This window comes from Homalodisca vitripennis, chromosome 3 (genome assembly GCF_021130785.1).
Source record: "Homalodisca vitripennis isolate AUS2020 chromosome 3, UT_GWSS_2.1, whole genome shotgun sequence".
NCBI classification, from domain to species: domain Eukaryota; kingdom Metazoa; phylum Arthropoda; class Insecta; order Hemiptera; family Cicadellidae; genus Homalodisca; species Homalodisca vitripennis.
In genome coordinates, this window is record NC_060209.1 from 20,702,482 (window position 1) to 20,722,133 (window position 19,652).

Below are 19,652 nucleotides of genomic sequence, written 5' to 3' on the forward strand. Positions count from 1 at the left end.
CAGATGTGCCTTTTGTGGATGTGAACTACATCCGACTATAGGACTCTGCTCCACGGTCTTCAACAGTTCCAGTGTTCATCATATGAGAGTATTTTTGTTTAGTTAAAAACAATTGGTTGGTGAATATAACATCCAGTAACAAACAATATCAGCTTATTTCTTTATGACAGTTTACACTTGTAGATTAATAAAATAAAATGAGTAAATTGTTTTACTCATATGATTGGTATTCCAAGTTCAGAACTAATTGTAAATGGTAAGCCCCATTTTTATTATCATAAATAGTGGTTGGTCCAATTTTGAAAGCATAATAGTTTCGAATGAGTTAAAACTATTTAAACTATTTGCCAAAGCATCAAATTCTCCAAAGCGTTCCCTTCTGGCTGGTTTATAGCTTCCAGTTGAACCCACAGTGGGTACAGCAAAAACCGATATGTCATTTAAATCTGGGCAACCTTATGGATGTCCAGGAGCGGCACATCAATCACTGCAAATGTTGAAATTCTGGGGCGCAAGGGTAATTCGATAGGTCTAGTCTACTGAGAGAGATGACTGTTGAAGTTGGCAGGGTTCGTTCTTTAAGAGTCAAAGGTTCTTGCAAGCCTAGACATAAGGGTGTGCCACTCCCTTGACTGGAGAGGCTGGTTCAGAGCTGGCCTTCTCTACTTCTGAGGGAACAGGACTTGAGATTAGTGCCCTAAATTTTTCCTCATGAATCTCGACAGGTGGCTACCCCTTCTCCTAACCTTACCCACCCAAAATATAATGTAACTCCAAAAGCAGCGCAAAGGTCTTTATAGGACTAGGTGCAATTTTCTAAGCTTCTTGTCCTAAGAGAACAAAAAAAAGCATTACATTTTGGTTTTCTCCTTTTTAGTACCTTTTTTTATACACTCCTCTACTGTATATCAACATAGTTTTCATTACACCTTTTGTTTATGTTATGCAGTTTTGTACAAATGATTCAGTATTTGCATAGTTCGCATTTAAACTGTCTCATATTCAAATTATCAATTCAGTAGACTAATTTTTAAATACAGTAAATAAATAATTGTAGAGTAAAAATAGTATAATGTGAGTTTTGCAAATCAGTAATATGAAGTTGTGATTTAATTCATGGGGATTTGTTTAGCGCAACATGTCCCTGACAGCTGACGGAGTGTTCACCATGGGATCAGGGCTGGGCAACATAGATGATCTGGGACTGATGACTGCCTGGAACTACCGGAACCGATCTGTGTACCCTGGAGAGTGTGGCAGGATACATGGAACCTACGGGGAAGAGTTCCCACCCAACAGTGTGTACCAGTCAGACATCACCCTGTATGCCAACGACTTGTGCAGGTCAGTTGGAAAGTCACAATGGTTGAGAACAAAATGTACAGGGCTTAAGTGTACATAATTCTGGTTTTATTCATCATACAATTAATAATAATGACTACAATTAACAAATAACTCAAAATTTCGTCCCATGATACTCATTTTAAAATGTTCAATGTGGGAATCCCTTTTGACATGATAAATAAGTTTTGAAGATGCCATTTCAAACGTGTCCCTTCATCAAAACCGGAACACCCAAACCATCTGTCTGGCAGACGATGGTACAATTTATATTGTTGATATTATCAAACAGCTGATAATAAACTTGATCAATTTCTCTTTCCAGTGGTGCCAACCGAAATATTATTAAGATTTATTAATCTAGTAGAATCAACAATTACAATCGTGACCATCATTTATACAAGCCCTGTATTTGAATTTATCACATAGGGTGCCTTATTTTCAATGACCACAGAGCTCTTAGATATGTCCAGAAAATCCGTAAGTGATTTAATCCTGGAAGCGTCTTATCAGAAATTCTATATTGTTCAAAACTCAAGTTCAAGTTCAATACTCTTTATTCAAGTCAACATTTCAGTACATAAATTTCAAAGATCCCAATGCGCCTCATAGGGCGCGTGAGGGAATAATTTGTGAGAAAAATTGTGCACTAAAGTTTGTAGGTTTTACTGGATTCCATTATAAATTTCCTAAAAAATCTTATATCGGATGAATAAAGTGTTATATGTTATTTCTTTTGTAAACAATTATAGAATAAAACTAACTACATATAAGTTTGATGTGAATATAAAAATATTTGTTACAGTATAAATTGTATCTATTATTTGACATGTGACAGAACATGTTACGTACAAATCTCCATATTGTATAAAATAAGAAGTATAAGTAGTTTCAAAAATCCAAAATTGAATGGAATGTAGATCTAAGCAGAAAAATATATAATTTTATGAGATTCAGAAAAGAAAATAGTAATAATGTTTATGCTTACAGAAAAAACGTAAGGTGGCAAATTTTTACCCATTTTCAGTTGATAAGCAAAACAATAAAATAAACATAATAAAATTTACTTTAATTTCTTTTACTTTTCTATGAAGTTAGCTCATGTAAAAGAGGTCAGATCCATTAGAATGTCTCAAATGTTATTTTATGTACAAGGAATACCCATTCTGAAGTGTTATAATCAACAGTACAATAAAACTGCACAATTTTAATAAAATTCTTCTGAACAGTCTTCACTGTACAGAAGTTAACAAAAATATCAAATCTGGGAAAAACACACAGATTAGCTATTAAAAACAGTAAAAAGACCATTAAATATTCAAAGCAATTGAAAACCTTCCAATGGTGCATAATTTAAAGGTCTGTGACCCGTAATAATGTTTTTTATAGGTAAAATACGAATAGACACTTTCTGTTTTGATCGCACTTTTGTGGTTACTTGATTGACACCAAATTCGTCAATTCTTGTTAACAATATTATTCAGTAGAAAACTAGATTAATTAATGTACACCTCATCAGGCACCTCTTCACCTAGATCACACTATATTTTGTAGGGTGTCTCTGATGTTGAAACGATTTAAAAAGTTCACTAAAGCTTTGTAGCCGACTTTTTTTATCTCTTAAGATGAACATGACTCCAGATTCCAGGAGGCAAGTCTTTGACAGTGTCAGATTGCAGACACTGCACTAAGAGAAAGGTTAACTAGAGCTAAACTCAACATTCACTGAATTAACCCATCCCACCAAAGCTACGTCAAGTGTAGAAATCCATGTGCTTAGAGATTGTACCTAAAACATCGTAGTGCACTCAACTGTGCATCTGATGAAAACACCTCTTCACCTAGATTACACTATATATTTTAGTCAGGGTGTCTTGATGTCAAACTGTTTTAACCTTTCCAGCGTTATTGACGCGGATCCGCGGAGGGCCACTACAAGCTCAAAACGTTATTGCCGTGGATCCGCGTTTTTGCATTCTTTATTTTCTTACTGCTATGTTAGTTGAATATTTTGCTGTTAGATGGTCCTAGTCGTCATGCGACATACAGACGGGTTGCCCTGCCTCGAATTCTGTTACAATGGGAGTGGCAGTTGCTTCTAATTGGCCAAACACTGTCTAGCGGGCGTGGCCCCGCGCCTTTCACAAAGTCATTGACGGGAGCTCCCGTCAAGGCATCTAGCCAGTTGTTAGTGAGAAGCGTCCGGTACACGCATATGTATTTCGGTTATCGCTAATTTTCTGTTGTGTCTTATTCTTTTTAAAGTAAATTATTCATATTAAATACAGCAGTTTCCAGTATTTATTTAGTGTTTTTTACCATTATTCGTGTGAATGGCCTATCCAGACGATTCGGAATTTGAAGATTTGGTAATTCTGAGCAATTACTTGGTCAACCCCAAACTTTTTAATATTTTACTACGGTCATAAGGATGTTATCACAAAGCAAGAAACATAATTCAAGCCCTGCAAGGCTGCTGTCCTACACGTTGCCGAGCGATAAGAAGGTTCAAAGTCCACGCGATAACAGTGGCTTGCGGGAGACGCGTGGAATGTCAGTTGTGACAGCCCGCCACTAAATAAACACTCTTTGTCTACTTTTGTATTTTTCTAATTTTATTGGTTTGTAATATAGTTTATCTATAAAACTGTGTTTCATTCCCATACTTACTGAATAAATTATAAAAATATTAGTGACAACTACACTGCTATTCTACGATATTCTCAAAAGTTAAAAATTATCCTAGGTAATCCAAAAAAGGCTAAACGAATTTTATTTACCGTTAAATAACTCTATTTTGACATACAGAAACGAAAATAAATTTAACTTTACACATTGGAAATTTAAAAAAATTGTAACTTTATCAAAGATCAGGTCTAATTTTTCATGACGCTTAAAGGGTTAAAAGTTCATTTGAACTTTGTAACCAACTTTTTTTATCTCTTCAGTCGAACATGACTCCAAATTCCAGGAGTCAAGTATTTGACAGTGTCAGATTCCGGGTGCTGCACTAAGATGTAGGTGAACTGAAACTAAACTCAACGTTCACATCGAATCAACCCTTTCGACCATAAGTAAAAAATTGTGAATATTGAAAATCAATAGTTTGTTTTTTTATACCCCAAAATGTACGTCACAGGAATTGTTATGCCCAGACAGTCTTATGTCATCAATATTAGATATAGAGATGGACTGGGCTTCACTGTCTTAACACTTTCACTGCCACCTCCTTATTTTGACAACTTTCTTACACTGCCGCCCGTTTTAATGATTTAAAAAAATAAATATAATGTTTTAATCAATTATAACAAAACCATAGGATTTACATTTTTTCAAAGCTGATTTCTTCCTCTTTCTATATGAATGCTCATGTATAAATATTTTCAAACAGAAAGTCTTGTTTTCAATCATAAAAATATAATGTTTTTTTGTAAAAAATAAAATGGTGAAAAAAACCACCACCATGTACAAGTCTATAACATAAATATATTTCTCATTATTATTTGCTGTACTCAGTATTCTAATAATTACTGTGGCTATATCTACAAATATTTACAATTGAAATCCACTTGTTAAAACAAATTTTATTGTGGTGTTCTAACCCACTTGTTACAGGGCCATATTCAATATCTTCATCAGAAGCTGGAAATAAAAAAAAAAACTGTAAAATTCTGTAACAAACCATTTATTTATAAAAACAAGGGTACAAGTTTTTATTACTATTATGCTGATATTTGCTTTTTTGAGTTATAATCAATGTCAAGAAGTCCATCAGTAGTAAAATCAGGATCATTATCTGTGTCATCTTGGAATAAATCATCACTTTCACTGTCACTTGAACATCTGAGTAACTCTTCTAGCACGTGATTGTCTTCAATACTGTCATGATTTACTGTATTTACCAAAACAATCGTTGTAAACTAAAGTAATAGCCAGTAAATCAATAACAATACAGACAACGAATTAGCAGAACAAAAGCAGAACTACAACAAACGGCCGTCGCAACCGCGACGTGACGACAAGTTCATAATAAACTATTTTTTTCCGATAGTCCAGATGACTGCCAACAACATTTCATAGATCATAATCCATAGAGTAAGAAATAAAAACATGGAAATAGCATAAGACTATCAATGCCGAAGTCTAAATACGTTTAAATGCATTTTTATTTCTGTAAAAGCCAGAACCGTCAAAAAACGTCGGCAGTCTAAAGAATTCCATACGCGACGTCAAATGACGTTGTCTGCAGTGAAAGTGTTGATTCGTCATTAATATATGTGCTGAAATTGTCCTTGCTCCCCTGTACATGTGTACCAAACTCCACATCCAGAAGTCCAGTCTTCACTCCAAAAACAATTAGAACTTTCCTCCTTATGGGATATGGAATTTGGCAGTGTGTATCATATGTTATGTCTGTCACAGTGTGCTGAACTTGAAGCGGCAGAAGGCATCGTCAGTCAGGGGTATCCCGTCGGTATTGTTCGCCGGGGGTCCAGATGTGTTCAGCAACGAGACAACTTGTTACTGCCGCAACAGCTCTAACTGTCCTGCCAGCGGTGTGCGGGATCTGAGTCTGTGTAATGGTTCCCCCGCCATGGTGTCCTGGCCTCACTTCTATCTCGCAGATCCCAGCTATCGCAAGGCTGTAGTCGGCATGAACCCTGATGCTGAACACCACCAATTTTACATGGACATGGCTGAGGTTAGTGTTTCTACTCAAGTAGAATGTCTATCTGTAACCCTACGCGGGAGATCACAAGAGAATTTTAATCAATCAAATTTCTAGGGAAAATTATTTATTATTGCAACTTATCAAATAAACTAATTGACAACGTGATTTGAACACTTAAAACTATACAGGAAGTTCTTTTAAAAACTTCAATCTCGTATTAAAAGACTTATAGCCCAAGTATAAAAATTCTGTAAACGGGAGTGTATAGTACTAATTGGGGGAACAAACAAAAAATTTCAAAATGGGGTGCTCACCCCCATACCCTCCCCCGTACCCAAAGTCAAAATTTTGAAATGGCATCTAATACCTTGTGACACCTCAAATTGAAGCTCATAAAAAATGCTGTATTTTGATAAAAGAAAAATTTTAATCGGCCAAGCCGTTTGGTATCAGCAGCCAATAATGTAATTTCTTACACAACAATTATTAGTCTACAAACTACTGTACTACTGCTAATAACAACAAAATTACTCACTGAATACTGTTGTAAATCCTTTGTAAACTTCAAATAAAATGTTCAAATTGGTAGCCATTGTTGTTCAAGCAAAAAAATAACCTATTTTCAAATTCTTGCCTAACCTTTCTAAAAGTGTCACAAGGTATTAAAGTTAGTTTTCAAATAAATACCCTTATATGTAGAATAATTTTAAAATTTCCTTAGAATCTTATTTAATGTCTGTGATTTAATGTTCTTTTAATCTTGCTGGAGACAATTTATTAAACCAAATTCACACATATGGTTTTTGCAATACTTAGTGTAGAACTCCAGTTGGTAGAATTTTCTTCTTGGAGATTTCTTGATATCAAATACTTATTCCAGGCTAATATTGCCTGCAAACAATATTGCGTGTAGTACTAGAGCGATTTCGAAAATACAGTTATTTTTATTTCAAACTTATCACGGACATATCATAGTGCAACTGAGCCTAGTTACTACTTCTTCCGCACATCCTACTACTATTACGCTTTCAAATTTACGATTTTTCAATTTGTCTATTAAAATAATATACACTGTATAACCTGAAAGGAAAGTCACAATGTTTTCAAATCACTTTGAGATAGTTTAGCCTACTCAAATGTTTTTTTTTTATAAGATAAGAAACTAAGGTAACGTCCATTGGAGTTAAATCTAAAAAGTGTTCTCCTTGGTTTTTTGGATGTTAATCAGCAATAATTCTGAAGGAGCGCCTACCCACTTCTACTTTTATTCTCTACTACAGTAAACTAAATCTAATGACTGACATCACAGAATCTTGACATTTGCAGTTACATGACTTCTTCGTTTCCCAACACAACCAATTTATTATGTGCTCATTTTATTTTCTATTGGGCAGGTATAAAACAGCCAGAAATTAACTCTTCCCTTTGTAAATTGGGTGCAACTCTGTTAACACACACGTGTCATTTAATTCTGTAACAGCCCATTAAAACTTTGTAAATTTGTAGTCCATCTGAAATCAGAATACATGTGAACATGTTTTGAGATGGTTTAACTGATTGCGTTTAGTATTGTAGTTAGCCACAGATATTGTATAAACTATCTGAGTGTTAAAATATGTGAGGTAATGCTCAAAAATTTCTTTTGAATAATTATCAAAAGCTTGGTTTAATTTTGTTTATGCTATAATTATACACAAACCATTGTTGATAATGCATTCGTTTGAGTGGGATATGTCTTGAAATATTATTCTGTAGTGAAATTAAATATATTTGATTTTACCTAAAAGTTTGAACTGTTAATTTCCATGTTCCAATTCAATGCTTAGAGTCAGACTAATGTCTTAATTTGATGGAAAGGAGGAAGATACAAATAGAGTGTCCTACAAAGAATTATTATTATTAATGAAAATTGAAAACATATCTCCTTGTGAAGGAAACAGGATTTTTCCGGACATTTGCCATCGTTAAGTGAAACAAGAAAACAGTAACACTACGTTTCGAGATCTGCAATCTGATCTCTTCTTCAGGTAAAGAACTAACCTAATACATAATTACAAACTAGGTTAAAATAAAACAAAATCTTACTAAAGCGTTGTGGCACGCCTGAGTCAGGAATCACAACCTACATGTTGTATGTCAACTTCACTAACACTAAAGACATGCACTTAATAAAAAAAACTATACAAAACACCAATCATTAAACTAAACTACGGAATACAGGTCACAATATGTCTTCACTCGTCTACTAACCATTTACGACTGACCAGAGGGGGTAGCCAATGGTAATCGTGACGGCCGGCTAAAAACAAGATGGCGGAAATACAAGGGAAGGGGAACAGGAATGGGCCCTTTCGTTATTATTGGTTCATGCGAGATGAACTTCTTAAAACCATATTGTGACTCCGCATTGGTTTATTGCAAATATCCGATCCGTTTGATACTTTTGGTATTCTCTTTAGTTCATTTTTTAGAATTGGCAACCAAAGCGGCCTAATCTCGACTGATGGATGACTGATTGGTTGGTCTGCCAATTTAATGTATGTTGCCTCAATTAATTTCCTTTTGAAGAAATGTGGTTCCCGATGTATTATGTGGGCTTCATCCCAATTCATATGATGGTCTTCGGACCAACAATGGTGGTGCAATTTTTGACTTTTCTGTGAAAACCCTTTCTCGTGTTTTCTTTGTGTTCTTTTATCCTTATGTTTAGTGGTCTTTTTGTCTCGCCTATGTATTCCCTATTGCAGCTACATTTTATACTGTAAACACAGTTTTTGGAATCCTGTGTGCCATTTTTTGGTTTTGTTTTTTACGAGACTTTGTCTAAGAGTGTTGTGTGTTTTAAACGCGGTTCTAATGTTGTACTTTCTACCTACTCTTCTAATTTTTCTCCGATAATCCCGGCACATAAGGGATTGACATAAACGCAAATTTATCACAATTCTGTTTTTCTGACTCAGGAATGATTCTTCTGGTTCGTTAGTAATTAATAAGTGCAAACGAACCAGAAGAATCATTCCTGAGTCAGAAAAAACAGAATTGTGATAAATTTGCGTTTATGTCAATCCCTTATGTGCCGGGATTATCGGAGAAAATTAGAAGAGTAGGTAGAAAGTACAACATTAGAACCGCGTTTTAAAACACACAACACTCTTTTAGACAAAGTAGTCTCGTAAAAAACAAAACCAAAAAATGGCACACAGGATTCCAAAAACTGTGTTTACAGTATAAAATGTAGCTGCAATAGGGAATACATAGGCGAGACAAAAAAAAAGACCACTAAACATAAGGATAAAAGAACACAAAGAAAACACGAGAAAGGGTTTCACAGAAAAGTCAAAAATTGCACACCATTGTTGGTCCGAAGACCATCATATGAATTGGGATGAAGCCCACATAATACATCGGGAACCACATTTCTTCAAAAGGAAATTAATTGAGGCAACATACATTAAATTGGCAGACCAACCAATCAGTCAACCATCAGTCGAGATTAGGCCGCTTTGGTTGCCAATTCTAAAAAATGAACTAAAGAGAATACCAAAAGTATCAAACGGATCGGATATTTTGCAATAAACCAATGCGGAGTCACAATATGGTTTTAAGAAGTTCATCTCGCCATGAACCAATAATAACGAAAGGGCCCATTCCTGTTCCCCTTCCTTTGTATTTCCGCCATCTTGTTTTAGCCGGCCGTCACGATTACCATTGGCTACCCCCTCTGGTCAGTCGTAAATGGTTAGTAGACGAGTGAAGACATATTGTGACCTGTATTCCGTAGTTTAGTTTAATGATTGGTGTTTTGTATAGTTTTTTTATTAAGTGCATGTCTTTAGTGTTAGTGAAGTTGACATACAACATGTAGGTTGTGATTCCTGACTCAGGCGTGCCACAACGCTTTAGTAAGATTTGTTTATTTTAACCTAGTTTGTAATTATGTATTAGGTTTAGTTCTTTACCTGAAGAAGAGAACAGATTGCAGATCTCGAAACGTAGTGTTACTGTTTTCTTGTTTCACTTAACGATGGCAAATGTCCGGAAAAATCCTGTTTCCTTCACAATCCTTCCATCGTCAAAAAATAACCTTCAAACAAAGAATATCTCCTTGTAATGACCAGAGTTGTTGTAATAGCAGGTGAAGAGGATGCACCATGTTCTGATCCCGAATAATTTAATCCACCAAAAACCCCATCTATAAATGATGAACTTTGAAAGGAAAGAGCAAAAAGAGATATGGACAGCCAAAGAACATTACCTACTAAAGCAATTCGGTACAATACGAACTCAAAGACCTTTAGAAATAATCCTGATGTAGGTGACACCTTGATGTTATATAATATTTTTCTATTCCTGGACTACCTGTTGTCAGGAACTGGGTAAACTTCACCACTTTGGTATTGATGATTTACAGTTTGTGGAGCTGGTCAAAGAAAGAAATTAGCGATGAAAGAGAAGATGCAGCTCAATATACTGATGTAGACTGTACCAGGCATAGAGTATTACAGTAAATAATGACTGTAGTTGTAGGTGACATCTGTACCATTAGCGGTGAGAGGGAGGATGCAGCTCAATATAATATGCCAGACATAGAGTGTTACAGTAACTGATGACTGTGGTTGTAGGTGACATCTGTATCGTTAGTGGTGAGAGGGAGGATGCAGCTCAATATACTATTCCAGACATAGAGTGTTACAGCAACTGATGACTGTGGTTGTAGGTGACGTCAGTACCATTAGCGGTGAGAGGGAGGATGCAGCTCAATATACAATTCCAGACATAGAATGTTACAGTAACTGATGTCTGTGGTTGTAGGTGACATCTGTACCACTAGCGGTGAGAGGGAGGATGCAGCTCAATATACTATTCCAGAAATAGAATGTTACAGTAACTGATGACTGTGGTTGTAGGTGACATCTGTACCATTAGCGGTGAGAGGGAGGATGCAGCTCAATATACTATTCCAGGCATAGAATGTTACAGTAACTGATGACTGTGGTTGTAGGTGACATCTGTACCATTAGCGGTGAGAGGGAGGATGCAGCTCAATATACTATTCCAGGCATAGAATGTTACAGTAACTGATGACTGTGGTTGTAGGTGACATCTGTACCATTAGCGGTGAGAGGGAGGATGCAGCTCAATATACTATTCCAGACATAGAATGTTACAGTAACTGATGACTGTGGTTGTAGGTGACATCTGTACCATTAGCGGTGAGAGGGAGGATGCAGCTCAATATACTATTCCAGACATAGAATGTTACAGTAACTGATGACTGTGGTTGTAGGTGACGTCAGTACCATTAGCGGTGAGAGGGAGGATGTAGCTCAATATACTGTCCCAGACATAGTGTTACAGTAACTGATGACTGTGGTTGTAGGTGACATCTGTACCATTAGCGGTGAGAGGGAGGATGTAGCTCAATATACTGTCCCAGACATAGTGTTACAGTAACTGATGACTGTGGTTGTAGGTGACATCTGTACCATTAGCGGTGAGAGGGAGGATGTAGCTCAATATACTGTCCCAGACATAGTGTTACAGTAACTGATGACTGTGGTTGTAGGTGACATCTGTACCATTAGCGGTGAGAGGGAGGATGCAACTCAATATACTGTCCCAGACATAGTGTTACAGTAACTGATGACTGTGGTTGTAGGTGACGTCAGTACCATTAGCGGTGAGAGGGAGGATGTAGCTCAATATACTGTCCCAGACATAGTGTTACAGTAACTGATGACTGTGGTTGTAGGTGACATCTGTACCATTAGCGGTGAGAGGGAGGATGCAACTCAATATACTATCCCAGACATAGAATGTTACAGTAACTGAGGACTGTGGTTGTAGGTGAGATCTGTACCATTAGCGGTGAGAGGGAGGATGCAGCTCAATATACTATTCCAGACATAGAATGTTACAGTAACTGATGACTGTGGTTGTAGGTGACATCTGTACCATTAGCGGTGAGAGGGAGGATGCAGCTCAATATACTGATGCAGACTGTCCCAGATATAGAGTAAGTAAAATATTTTGGTTTGGAATAAGATACTGTTCTCATCAGCACAATGACAAAATGTGATGTCAATTACAACGCCGTTTTTGGCAAACTCCGAAACTGAGTGAACTTTTACTGTGATTTTAAGCTTATATTGTTACTTATAATGATTATTGTACATTAGAACACTGTTTATAAATTTTACATTTTGGGTTCAAATCTTGGATCTAGAGAACCAGTAGCAAACGTCAGTCAGACTATGTATAAAAATGAAACCTAAACTGTGGTCCCTAAACAAAACCTTTAGTCAATGTTTTTACATAAGTGGTAGTGTGAAAATGGCAAAAATAAATTTCACTTTATAAAATAAGTTTATGTTATATTTTGCGCTTAAAATGCTAGATTATACGGTACAGAAGAATATATTAAGTGTTAGTTTCTATTAAATAACAATACTGTCAACAACTCATATACAAGAAATGGAGTGTGAGCAGGTGCATTGTCATCGTACAAAAGCCATGAATTTTTTGCCACAAATTCAGGTATTTTTTCTGATTGCTTCACGCAAACGGCGTTGAACTTGCAGGTAGTACTCCTTCTTGACCATATTTGACCTTGTGGCAAGAATTCATGATGCACTATGCCATTAAAGTCAAAGAACACAGTGAGCATAACTTTCACTTGCCAAACCTTTTTCAGTCTTGGAGACCCAGAATACCTCGACTGGGTTGATCAAGCCTTAGTTTTGAGGTCATACCCGTGAACCCATGTTTTATCACCTGTTATAACACATTTCAGTAATTTTACATCATCGTCGACTTCATTTAGTGACTCCAGAGTGACTTCCATTCGTCACTAAATCGTCCATTTGGTCAAAATTCAACAATTTTGGACAAATTTTGATGTCACACGTTTCATATACAAAACGTTTTAAAAAATGTCATGACATGAGCCAATTGATAACTCAACATCATCAATAACTTCTCTGATCATAATACGGCAATGGTTCATAACTATTTTTTTCCACTTTTTTTGACGTTTTCATCGGTTGTTGATATGCTGGGGCGTCCGAAGTGTCATTTTCAATGTCCTGATTCATCTTTGAAACATTTATAATACTTGTAAACCCTTTTTTAGCTCATAGCAGGATTACCGTAGGCCTTTGTTAACATTTCCCACACTTTATTTCATTTTTAATCCAAATACTTTGATACATTTTTATTAACAAACAAAAATAGCTGATTTCATAAAAATAGTCTAACCTTAGCAGCTGCCACTGAAAAAGTAAACCATAAATACAGCTGGAAATGTTATTATTCTTCAGGAGCATGAGTACCAACATAATAAAAAAATCTTGATTATCAGACTCTACCATAAAATATAGTAATTGGTCATAAGAGAACAAGTTTTGACACATTTTTTTAACATTTTCCAGGTAGGATACCCAGATACATTCTCCCATTGGTTTTGTATTCCATTAATTAACACATCCCTTCCATGGTGTGCCCCACCAATAATTTAAAGAAACCCATGCAAATGAGCACATATAATATATTGTACTGTATTTTAGTGTACCTGAGGGTGGCATTAAACAAAACTAAACTCTGGTTGTGGTTGCAGCATGTTCAAGAACATCAGTTGGACAGTGATGCCGATGATGTGGTTCAGCCAGGAGGCAGACCTTACACCAGAGCTTGCTTCACAGATGGGGGTGCTGGTGGGGTTGGTCAATTGGGGCCGTTGGGTGTTGCTGGGCGGAGGAGTGGTTGGGGTCCTCCTGGTGCTGTTAGGACTCGTGCTGCACTTCAGGGGTACTTTGAGAACAAACGATGATGATAGGTTGCTGCACTAGGCCTTCCTCTCCAATAACGAATACTAAAGAAATGCCTTTTTTATAATTACATGTACAATGTGTAGAATACTCTTAATAGGGTATATGAACCAGAAAAACATGGAAACCTAGATTTATTTGGCATAAAAATTCTAAAATGTATGACACAAAAATTAAAATATTAAATCGTATTTAATGTCAAACATCTTTGGAAAGAATTCTAAATAAACTAACAAGGGATATTTTACAAGGCTGTTTTTATCTTATGGTACTAGATAAAAATTATTTTAAGGCTGATGTTCATATAGATTCTAGGCTAAATGTAAACATTAACTTTATAACAAGGCTTTAACCATTTTAAAAGTTTTGCTTAGTATTTCAAATAAATAATATAAAAATAGAGAAAAAAACCGTTGCTAAAAATTTATATTTTAAAATTTAATTTAGTGATATCGACATTCAAAACTAACATAATTATTTAGCTAGATTTAATTATTTATCTAACAATACGTAGGTAATATTATTTTTAAACATATATCAAAACTTGTGTCAAATTTAAATTGAAGAGCTTCATGTTTAATTAATACAACAAAATTTTCTGGCAAAAGTTCCTTGAACTCCCATTGGGAAGTATTATACAACCCACAAGCTCTCTCTTGGCAACATTTACGTGGAACTAGGTGTGAAGAAGTGAGGAAGTGAAGAAGATAGAATATTAAATGCTGTCCTCTGTATGAGTTTTAAATTAGATCAGATGTGAAATCTTACTGGGATATGAAAATACAGAATGATTTTATAGCAATCAATTTCTGGTAAAGTTTTTATCATACTAATGATTTATTTTTGTAAACTCTTGTATCTTGTCTTGGAAAATTTGATTAAAATTTAGTATAATAATATAAAACATTGAATTGTTCTTTTGATTTTTATGAACCCTTTCATTAAAATAATGATGGATGCACTGCATCTACAGCAAATACATTAAATAACCTTTGGGCCTTTGTGTAATTGTAGTGTTTTCCAGTGCGTTCAGAAAGATATCACTTCAATAATGGTTTGTTCTGTAAAACTATCTTGTTTGTTGTAATCCGCTTTCTTGTGGTTTATAATGTCTTGTTTTTCAGAATGATAAATATTAAGTTCCTGGGGTAATAATGATGTCGCACTAGGAGGACCATTATAATGTAGAAACATGTTATATCTTTGTTCTGGTTATATGAGGATTGATGAGTTACGGAAAGTAGCTTTTATGATACTGAGCTTCAATAATAAGTATTCCTTTGATTTATTAAAAGTGAGAACTTGAAAAAAGTGCTTAAAAACCAATTATTCAGTATAAATGACATTTATTTCAATTTTTATGGTATGAAATGTTTTTGACAGAGTTCCTTGAAACTATTTTAACTCGCTTATTGTGTAGCCCAAAATTCATCCTTTTAGCTAAAAAAATAGATAGTTATTATTTATTTATCAGTGTTACCTGTGATACGTTTTCATTCCATTTGTAGTCATATTTGTAGTGCCATAAAAAAGTTAACCAAGAAACAATTCATTTTAACTCTTCTGTATTCATTTATTTATATTGCTATTTAACAATCAATTCTTATTATTTTAGTTTGTATAGTTAGTAGTTTTCAGTTATATCTAAACATAAATTGGTGTTTGTAAGCATGTTCATTTCTTTCACATTCATTTAGTCACTATTATTATATATGCATGATGATTTGTTATATATGTATCATTTGATGTAATAGACAAAATATTGTTATCACTTTTTTATTTTTTGTTGTCCTACATAATTAGTGCTTGTATATTTTGTTAGATTTTATTGTATAGTTTAGACACTTGCTCTACTAGCATGTTGTGATTTTCATCACTTAATAATTTATCATATAATGTGTATTGAGAGCAAAGTTATGTTTTATCGATCTCTTCAGAAAGTCATTCAGACAGTTTTAGGAAAATACAGTAGAACCACAGTAAGTCAACGATGCGGACTACAAAGTTGTCGTTTCGGGGTTACCAGCTTTTCCAGAACAAAAGAAACAGAATTTTTTCAGACATTTACCATTTTTCAGTGAAATAAAAAATTTAGTAACAGTTTGTTCTAAGATCTTGTACTTAATTTTTAACGTTTTGAAATCTAAATCCCTTATCCAGAACATTAAGATTGAATGAGAGTAAACACTGTGTTTTAACACAGTATTTGATTTCATATCCCATTTTATTTACCTGTCCCTCATTTTAAGTATAACACATGCAATATTAAATATAAACTATTACTAAAACAGTATTAAAAATCTAACTTAAACAACAACAAAAATTGGGAAAAAATTACTACAAATAATGGACTGTCCAAAATGATAAAGTTAAACCTAATGAAAAAAAAAACTTCTTGATAGACGTCCATTTCTCACATGGATATCAACATGTTGAAGTTTCATTGCGAAGGCAACAAAGAAAAAAAGTCTGTTGCAGATGAACCCTGTTGTTGTAAATACTGCAACACACCTCAAAGTATTGTATTTATTTTTGTGAACTGACGAGTTATTGGGTGCCAAGATTGTATTGTCCATCGATACAGCACCCAAGCCAAAATTAAAGGACAATATTGTTTTATGTTCAAAAACCAACACTCAATAATTAATATTAATTTAATTAATGAATAATTAAGTTTCACCTTTTAAAAGTTAAATTATTTTGTGATTAATAAAATGTTTTATTCTTTCATTATGAATATTACTTATTGTACAGTATCCTTTAAAATAGAACTAAAAAAGATTTTATATAATACAACATTGTTAAATAAAAATTTTATATTTTCTGTGTACAGTAAAATAAACAACACAAGGAGGGTTTGATTATATAAACATAATTGTGCACTTTAATTAATTAATTCAACCTTATCATGCAGTTTTAAAATATTATTATTACGGGTTTTGTGTGTTTTATAGCAATTCAAAACATTTTTAAAGTAGTGTATTTATGTTATAATCATATATAAAAACCTAACCTTTTTTATTTTTAATTATCATTATTATTAATACAATATCTTAATAAATTCATGTTGGCTTTATATTATGCTTAAATTTACAAATTTTTATTACATGTACATTTACCATAGTTTTATTCTTAATTTTTAGTTGATATAGTTACCTTTATATGAATATAATTATACATATATATATATATATATATATATATATATATATATATAAACTAACCATGTACAATACATTTATTACTATTTCTTTGATAACAGGTGACTATTATGTATATGAATTTGTTAGAACTGTATATAAAAATGCTTCCTACTAAAAAACTGAGACAGTTTACCCACCAAATAATTAATACGATTGACCTAAAATAAAGTTACCATCACAAAATTTACATTAGTTATTAACAACCTACAGAACAAAATTTCTTTGTTAATTACCATGTTTTTTTTGTGTAATTGAACTGCAGCCTAAATTACTAAGTGAATTAAATTATCATTTTATGAATATGACTAATTTACCTCCATATAGGCACTTATATCTTTGTACACTACAAATATGATTATGAAAAATGTATTTTTGTTAAATTTTATTATTTGAAAAAGTGTTCATAATAGATTGTCAATTATCTTTATTTGTAATGCAATTATTAAATGAATAAAATCTTATTTTCATATAAAACTGCTATCTTTATCTTTGTCCAGTGATCCTCTCTTATCAGTGGCCCCTGTCAATGGATGTGAGGCCAAATCTTGCTACAGTACAATTAAACATTTCTTTCTTATTGGTCTTTCAGTTAATAACCAGTTAGTCATAGCTCATAGTCCTAAAATACATGAAAAAGGATTATTTAAAAAGTTAATTCTTTAAAAAGAGTTTGTATTCTTAATATATTTATAGTCCCATAACTTGAAGGACAAACAAACTCATCTCTGTAATCACCTCAAAACCAGTGCCAGATTTCCCAGTAGGCTGTGACCTAGAGTAGTAGATTCAGGGAGGCCAGAAGGAAAATCTAGCAAACTAAATTATGGTATAAATTATAAGGCTTTTGGTCTCATTAACACGTTAACATGGGTGGGCAATACAGGTATATTGTCCGCCGAAAACTACGTGAACTGTACTGTATTGGCGATTTAATAATCAAGATAATTATCTATTTAAAAGTCTTTGAAATGTGGTTATTAAAAATACTGATATGTATTTAGGTGTGTATCAAATCTTTTCTTCGTTATCAAATTATCTGGTAACAAGATGAAAACTTGTTGGTTTGTTCAAATAAGGGGGCGAAATGTGACGGGAGTAATAGAAAAAGATCAAGAACCGTCTGTTCTCTTTGCCAAGAAGATTTCCATCTAATCTGTTTGTCCAAACATATTTGCAATTAGGCCCCCAAATTTTTTATGAGCCTACCATTATTGTAAATATATATTAATCAGTGTGTGCAAAAATTTGACAATAGATTTTCTGATTCAGTAATATTTTGTGAAACACACTTCATAGGCTCAATGATTCATTAAAAAAATAAAAATAAAATTCATCTTATGCCATTGGTGAGTGATTTGTATTTATTTTTACTTTTACAAAAATGGGCACATAACGATTTCATTTTGTTTTATTATAAAGTTGTTATTTCTTCCCCTAAGGATATGAAATTTTGATGTGTTATAGCTAATTAAATGCAGAATTGAAATATTTGGGTTGCCATGGTAGTTATTTTTTAACATAACCACAAAAAACTTATGGTGACAAACCATTACATTGCTTTGATAAACCTTACAGTTCTCTATTTAGTTAGAGAATTGCTAAAAGTTTTGGTACCAGAAACATTACAATACCCTGAGTTAGAATTAGAAATTAGAAAAATAATTTGTTATGCAAAAACATACAAAAATAAAGCAGTCTGCTTGCGGCAGTTATATAAGACTTTTTTAAAATGGGCTTAGTAGTTTTAAGAGACAATAATATTTTCTTCTGTGTTAAAAAGGAATAACACAATAAAGCTGGTTCTCCAGCATAAAGGTGTTGCAAACTGAAGTGTTAACATAGTGATGATATTTGATCAGTCGACCCCTGTGCTCTGATGAGTCACTGGTCTCGATGTGGCATGTTACCCAGTGTAGGCCATTGCCTGTTCTAGTTGGACATTAATAACTACTGATCTAATGCAGATAGAGGGATAAAACTTTAAGACATCTGACTGAGTTTGCTAGCTGTACACTCAGACTCAATAATTCTAGAACACTGGAAGGAGTGTTACTCCCTCTCCTCCATCTTTAAAAATAGTTTCCATTTAATGCCATGTTGTGATATATGATACAAAATTACAAAATACTATAAGGCAATTAATTGAAGAGAACTTTTTTCAAGACATGGGTTGATATTTTACAGTTATTTGCTTAAAGTTATTAATAATTTTAATAATATGAAAATAGCTGAATCTGCTAATTTACATGGAAGAAAAGATTATTTTGTTTATATTTCTGTGTGAACGGTGTGCTGAAAACAGTTTAAACTGTTGTGTTCAAATTTATCACCTTCACTGCGGTTTAAGTTTTTATTCATATACGAGTACATAATGTAAGTGATACACACTTACTTCAAGAGTGGCCTACAATAAGTGTGTTAGTACGGGAGCTAGCAACGTTTCTAAAACAAGAATTTCAGGTCAGCTGAAATTCCGGGCTATCTGGCTGGCGGTAGTGGTTGCGTTTATTAATGCGCATCTTACTTGCACAGGTAAAAATCCTGGAGCGCTTCGGCAAATGGACAACATGGCGTCAGTCTAAAGTCACATGTTTGTTTTGTGTAATTAAA

At 33.8% G+C, this 19,652-nt stretch overlaps 1 protein-coding gene across 2 annotated transcripts; it reads left to right on the top strand.

Annotated features, from left to right (window-relative positions):
- Positions 1 to 1,101: 1,101 nt before the first annotated feature.
- On the top strand, positions 1,102 to 16,151 carry LOC124356674 (protein croquemort-like). 2 transcript variants are annotated; one of them, XM_046807808.1, is made up of 4 exons: positions 1,103 to 1,344; positions 5,764 to 6,043; positions 11,956 to 12,029; positions 13,629 to 16,151. In XM_046807808.1, the coding sequence occupies exons 1-4, from the start codon at positions 1,139 to 1,141 to the stop codon at positions 13,858 to 13,860; spliced, it is 792 nt and encodes a 263-aa protein (XP_046663764.1). In that variant the 5' UTR covers positions 1,103 to 1,138; the 3' UTR covers positions 13,861 to 16,151. The 2 variants fall into 2 exon arrangements, with proteins under 2 accessions (XP_046663765.1, XP_046663764.1); XM_046807809.1 differs by lacking the exon at positions 11,956 to 12,029 and having other exon boundaries at positions 1,102 to 1,344.
- Positions 16,152 to 19,652: the final 3,501 nt, after the last annotated feature.

Excerpts from the sequence above, each read along its gene's own strand:
- LOC124356674 (XM_046807808.1), top strand. The coding sequence starts at position 1,139 with ATGTCCCTGACAGCTGACGGAGTGTTCACCATGGGATCAGGGCTGGGC. Across the intron at positions 6,044-11,955 it reads TTTACATGGACATGGCTGAG|GTGACATCTGTACCATTAGC; the intron begins GTTAGTGTTTCT and ends CTGTGGTTGTAG. Across the intron at positions 12,030-13,628 it reads CAGACTGTCCCAGATATAGA|CATGTTCAAGAACATCAGTT; the intron begins GTAAGTAAAATA and ends TTGTGGTTGCAG.